At 36.8% G+C, this 6,790-nt stretch overlaps 1 protein-coding gene across 1 annotated transcript; it reads right to left on the reverse strand.

Annotated features, from left to right (window-relative positions):
• Nucleotides 1–2,129: 2,129 nt before the first annotated feature.
• Nucleotides 2,130–6,091, reverse strand: SLITRK2 (SLIT and NTRK like family member 2). The gene is made up of 2 exons (XM_063431982.1): nt 5,703–6,091; nt 2,130–5,340 (listed from the first exon to the last, which is right to left on the reverse strand). The coding sequence occupies exon 2, from the start codon at nt 5,295–5,297 to the stop codon at nt 2,748–2,750; it is 2,550 nt and encodes an 849-aa protein (XP_063288052.1). The 5' UTR covers nt 5,298–5,340; nt 5,703–6,091; the 3' UTR covers nt 2,130–2,747.
• Nucleotides 6,092–6,790: the final 699 nt, after the last annotated feature.

The raw sequence follows: 6,790 nt of genomic DNA on the forward strand, positions 1-6,790 counted from the left end.
TTCAGGTTCTAATACACTTGCAGTTCTCCTGGTTCTATAGTTGCTGGTAATTCACATATGTGATATTATTACAAGGTTTCTTTACATCAGAATAGCACTTATTCACATGTATTGACTTGTGCGTAAAAAAATTGTAAATTATAAGAGGGTGCTTGATGTTTTCTCCTGTTTATATTAGGGACCAGAGCATTTTTTATTAAACCTTATATCACACATAACATGGATTAGTAAAAGTAGCAAGGGGCAACAGGGCAGCACATGCTCATTTTAATAATAATACCCATCTTAACACACATTGGAGGGAACAAATGGGTTATTCACTGGACCCTCCCTGGTTAGTAGAGTGTTTAATCTAATACATTTTCCCACTTTAGCCAAGCACTTGCATGGCATGTGGGAAAGGAAGGCAGCTGTGTGGCTTCTTTCCAATTTACCATGCATCCTGAGATTCCTACTGATTATGTGTTTTTTTTTTTTGTTTTTTTTTGTTTGCCCCCAGCAACTCTGATCTATCAATGAGATTTTTTCAATGCACAATTGTTTAGGTTAAAATATCAGCATTATCAAATCTGTAATCATTGGCTTTAAACAGCCAACCCTGCTTAATTCTGGATGTCAGCCACAACTTGTTTTGTGAATAGCCACCTTCATAAGAATCACAAGCAATTTTAATAAAACAAAACTCACTGCATTGAGAAAAAAAAAAAAAGACTTTCCATACTGAATCTAAAATTAGCTTGGGTTCTCTTAGCAACCATTAAACATGTCTCATAAAAATAACAACTAGAATATAGCTACTTTATCTGGATTGCTGAAAAAATAATATAAATCTTCATACCAATGAAATATTGTGGACTAATTAATATTCATACAATGATTTTATAAAATTAAACAACCTTTTCTGGTATTTTTATGAAGATAAATATATACTAGTACATTGTAAACATCTCCTCAAATCACAGGGAATGATTTTGATAGTAATTAACTGCATAATTAAAAAAAAAAAAAAAATCCTACAATGATTAGAAACTTAGTATATGGTATATAGTTGCAACCCTATCTGACTTTTATTCATAATTAAAGTATATAAAGTATAAAATTGAGTTATAACATAGACGATGTATTCTGATGTGTGACTCCTCTTGATTGTCTTTTCATTAATTTGAGGCTTCAATTAAACATTCCTAAGAGCAAATGTCGAGATTTGCAGATAGTATATTATAATTTACAGAAATGCTTAAAAACAGTCAGCAGTGTCCACTTCAATCTCTGCGTGATAATAAAGGATTATTATGTGCACTAACCTATTTATGAAAAGGAAACAGTGTGCTTCTTTCAGAGTCTATCAATTGCTTTAGTTAAGATTTCAAAAGCTTGGCCTACTTTACATGCAGATCACCATCCCAGTTGCATAAGGATTTACAATAGACAAAAACAAAACTGTTTTTGTTGTAAATAATGGTTGTTTGTTTAATTCACACAATTATGCGGACATAAAAAATGTTTACTGACTATTTAGGATGTAGAGATTAGTCTTTGATCATTGTATATCTTCAGCTATATTCTTAGAAACTTACATGTGCAGTATCTTAGTAAAACCAAAAGATAACTAGATTCATGCATTTACATAACTGGATAGGTTTCAATATTCTCTTATAAATGCAATAACTATTAGTAATGTCCCAAAATATTATGAGATACAACAAGAAAAAAAATATATAAACAAACAAAAAAGCATAAAAATCCAAGTACTAATGGTATGTACTTCACTGTGAGCACATAATGGCTACTCATATTGGTCAGCTCTTTGTCATGTTCGATTTAGTGTTACATATTTTTTAAATATACAAAAATATATTGATTTGATACACAAAATATAAGATATAATATATTCAGTTGTGTAACTTTCTTTAATTAGGAAAATATTCTTAAAACATTTATTAGCATTATTGTCATTAGAGATGAAATATAATGAATAGAGCATTAAATGACAGTGGCATTAACTGACTGTATATATATATATATATATCCATCCAACGGGTCAGGGCAAATAATTAATTTCTAAATTTCTAAAATACTATAATTTAAAAATTATATATCTGTAAGGAAACCTAGAAATATATTTGCAATCCAAATAGATCTTTAAAATGTCTTAAATTGTAAAAATCAATCATGTTTTGTCTCTGTTTAATACAAATAAAGATATAAGCTCTTATCTTACTTTGGGTATTTTTTTTTCTAAAATGCAGCACATTAAAACATGTTCGATGTATCAAAGCTAGAAGCAACAATTAGGTTATTTAAAGTGCAAAGGCACTTTAACTGAAAAAAGTGACGCCCAGTGGCTACAGCTGGTAATTGATTTTAAATGTTAAAGTATTATTTACATTATAAAAGAATGTCCATTTCATTTTGATCATTGAGATATCCTAGCAACACTAAATAAAATATTCACCCATTTTTGAGAAGGAAAGGGAAAATCATAAAAAAAAAAAAAAACACTAGAACATTCATATCATGAAATATTGAGCCTAGAAAATAAAATTCAAAAATAATTTAAAGAAAATGGAGAGGAAGGAGAGGGGGAAAGACATGTTGTCCACCAATGCCAATGCAATTGAAATCTATATGGTACCTGCGTAGCTTAAAAAATTTATAGTAAAATTGGATTCACCAGCCATTCGTTGTGTGCACAATTGTTTGTGACACTTCATATAAACAACAGGCTTCGAGCTATGCAGTGTTGCCTACAGCTGACTTATTGCAGTTTGTTTTTCCAAAACTTCAAGGTAATCTGGCTCTGACTGCAGTTTTCCTTGAAGCAAGAGATGCTCTTGTTTGGATTGTTCTGCAAAATATTTTCTGGGAGTGCCATATAAAACTGTTTTATTAATCCTGTCCTGGTTTTGACGCCTTGACTCGTATGCAGGAATGAGTTGCCTTTTGGGCAACGTGCAAAAGTTATAATGGACTACCCCGGTGCTTGGTAATTCTTTTACCCTTTCCGCAATGTTCTGGTAGAGGAGCTCAGGTTCTCCTTGAGTTTGTGACTTTTCTAGCAGTTCAGTTGTGCTTATTGTATAAGCTATAGTAGTTGGGTCATCCTTTTTGTGGTCTAGTTTGCTATAACTAAATTCTTGAAGATTTCTGTAATAGGCAACAGGATCTCCTTCTTTTTGCATGTAGATAGGGTTTTGACACATTTGCCCAACAGGTGGAGGGATGTAGTTGTAGACGTGAGCCTCTGTTTTATCATTTGAGTTTGGGTTGTATGACCCATACTGAAGCTGAAAGGAACTTATATCTAAATTGTTTGCACTGCTGCTAGGAACACTCTGTACTCCCTTTCTTCTTTTTAGAACAAAGACAAATAGCCCTGCCCCAAAGCAGACGGACAAGATGAAAACTACCAGCAATCCCAAAATCAGCACAGAAAGAGGGACCTCAGTGTGCATTTCTGGATAGGGACTTGGAGTAATGCTGGAAGGGTGTGGGGTGTCAGTTTTGTAATTAAATGACAGTACTGTAGCATCAGCCATATTAGGGTTCTCAGGACAGATAGCATCCTTGGGAAGGAACCTTAAATGTTCCCCGGCATGTTTGAGTGGTGATTCACATGTTACCTCCTGTACAACCACTGTGGAACTAGACTGTTCTATCCAGTTCTTCAAACCTAAAATATCACATGTGCATTCCCATGGGTTTTCCTGGAGGTCTATCTGAATAAATGCAGTAAGCTGGTCAAGAACTCCTTTGACTGGCAAATATGAGAAATGGTTGTTCCTTAGATTCAGTCGAGTAAGGGCAGTGCCTCCAAATACACCATCTGGCAATGACCTCAGCAAATTGTTGTTGAGAAATAGTAGTTGAAGATTACTCAAAGCATCAAATGTGCGCGGCATGATGTCCTTTATAACATTGTACTCTAAATAGAGATATTGCAAACTGTACAAGCCATCAAACAATGAAGGATATAATACTTCTAGGTAATTGCCATTAAGGTACAGTCTGCGTAAACTTGTTAAGTTGGAAAATGCACCTTCCTGTATCATTGCTATTCGATTATTTCCTAAATGTAGCAAATCTAATGAACTAAATTCAAGCAGATCTGATTTATAAACAATTTGCAGGTAATTACCTGTCAGATAAAATTTTCTTGGGTTGGTGGGTTTGGGTTGAATTTCAGAGATGTTACTAATCTTTCTCTCTTGACAATTGACATTTAAGCCACTATCAGAACTCTGTGAGGTGCACACACAAGTGTCAGGACATGTAAGGGGGACTGGAGATTTGGTCTGATACACCATAATTGGCCCAAATATTTGCCTGTCTTTGTATACAGTGACTCTGGGTGTGGGTCTGTTTCTTGTTTTAGGAGGCCTGCTGGCCTTGGGAACTCTAGTGGGAGTAATTGCAGGGTTAAAAGTTGGGGGCAGCCTTTGAATACGAGGATCTGAAAAAGCTGGATGTACTGATCTCTGATTTGTGTCACCAGCACTTTTTCTAGGACAGAGGTCTTGCCTTGTTAGCTGTGTGACATCTTTGCCATGCAGCCTAAAGGGGGTCTCACAAACAATCTCTCCCACAAAAACTGTGATGGTATCTAACCAGGCTTTGAGTGGGGTCAAATCACATGTGCAATTCCATGGGTTCTCTTCTAGCTGGATTTCCATAATCCCGCCAATGTGTTCAAGGACACCAGCAAAGGGCAACATTTTGAGCCTATTACCTCTCAGATCCAAGTGAGTTAAAAGCACAAAACGAAAGACGTTGTTGGGGAGAGACAGCAAAAGATTGTCATTGAGAATCAAGACTTTTAATTTATTCAGCTTGCTAAAAGCCCCAGTTTCAATTACACTGATAAAATTGTAATCTGCTTGCAAATATTCTAGACTCTCAAGGCCCTGGAAAGTTTCCTCCTTTAGAATCTCCAGTTTGTTATTATTGAGATGCAATCTTTTGAGGGTCTTCATCCCGTTGAAAGCCCCTGCTCTGATCTCTTGCAGTTCGTTGTTTCCTAAATGGATAGTCACTGCATTGGAATAGTTGACAAACTCATTTGGATACAGTCTGCTCAATAAGTTGCCATTGAGGAAAAGCTGATATATCCTGGACTGCGGAGGCAGAAGCAAACTGACGCTAGTAAAACCCTTATTCTCGCAATTAATATTAAGCACGTTCTCTTTTTCCTCGCATAAGCAGCGGATTTTGCATATGTCTTTGGCAGTTTTGCGGCTTTCTGTCTTTAAGATCCCAGTCACTGATATAAAACTCAGCAGCAAAACGCTGTTCAGCATCTTTACATCCCGCAGATCCCAGATCTGATATCTATGTTAAAACCTTGGAGAGGAACAGAGAATAAATAGGTTTGTAAATGCAAGAACCACCTAACACACTTCACTGATTCATTTGCTTTAACAGCCCCCCGACATCCAACATCCCCACCTTTTTGTGTTATAATATTGCAAACACTGAGACCCCCGACTCCATAGAAAAAGGGTTTTCTAAATTATATCTGTTCCACTCCCTTAAGTCGTGATCAAATTGTATATCCTACTCATTTTAGTGATCTCCAGTTATAATCTAATCTACCTTGGTGTTTTCAAATGAAATGGATACATTTGTTTGTGTGTATGTGTTTGTAAGTATGCAGTGTGTGCGTGGACGTGTGTGTATATTGAGAGGTAAAATACTGTACTCACACATCAGGGAAGCATTTAGATTTTTCTCTCTCGCATGTCCTGTTCAGGCTTTAAATATCTGAGGATAAAATCCAAGAACTGCTCAGTTTCCCCAATCCATAATCTCCGGGCAGGTGTGGGTAGAAGTTTTGATGAGTGAGAGTCTCTGATGGCTGCCTGAGTGTAGTTGCTGCAGTGACAGCTTTTAGCCCTTCTGCTCTCCCTGTGTGAGTGAGCCTTCTATAGAGGCTTGCAACTCTGCAGGCTCCCTCGGACCGAGAGGGGATGACGTCACGCCCTGGAAATTAGTTGCTGGGGGAGCTCTGCAAGCACGTTGTGCCTGTCTATTGCACTCCTTTGTAAATCCTTTCATTGTGGGAAATGGAGTGGGGACTCATTGTGATCTCCGGATACTGTCTGCATGGGAGAGGAGAGTGGCTGCAAAAACCTCCTCCCCTCCCCTCCCTACCTTAACACTCTGAGAATCACTCACATGCAGCACCGATTTGGGGGGGTGGGGGAAGAACTACAGTAAGTTTCATCTGGTCTTATTATTTTAGCATATAAATAATAATTGTATGCTGTGTCTGTATGTGTGTCACCTGCTAAACATTATTTGCTATGGAGATCAGCCCAGCAAATTCATTACAATTAAATCTAATTGTAAGGAGTTGGTGCTCTGTATTCCTGCATGCATATATGAAAATTGTGCAGATAATGTGCAATGAAACAGATTACAATTAACTGTTCGGTGGGCTGTTAAATGCTGACTCCAGTTGCATCCATCAAAGCCTCTAGCTGCTTAGGTGGTAAGAAAGGAAATATCTTTAGAAAAAAAAAAAAGGCTTAAAGATTCCAGTGGGTTTAAGCTGCAGTACTCACTGCAGGCTCTGCAAACTTTCACTGAAGGGGTTAAACAGCTCTTTTAGGTTCCCCAGGATCATGTGGACTCCAGAGCGACCTTTAGTTGCTGATAATGAGATGGGGCAGGATTTGATGAGCAGCTTTTTCCTGCTGTGATATCTGTTCTTTAATGGGTACCGTTTTGAGAAGAATTGAATTAGGTCATGTGTGGATGCAATTAGTAGTGTACAATATACTGTATCATA

The sequence above is a fragment of the Pelobates fuscus genome, chromosome 9 (genome assembly GCF_036172605.1).
Source record: "Pelobates fuscus isolate aPelFus1 chromosome 9, aPelFus1.pri, whole genome shotgun sequence".
Classification (NCBI taxonomy): Eukaryota; Metazoa; Chordata; class Amphibia; order Anura; family Pelobatidae; genus Pelobates; species Pelobates fuscus.

Excerpts from the sequence above, each read along its gene's own strand:
- SLITRK2 (XM_063431982.1), bottom strand. The coding sequence starts at position 5,297 with ATGCTGAACAGCGTTTTGCTGCTGAGTTTTATATCAGTGACTGGGATC.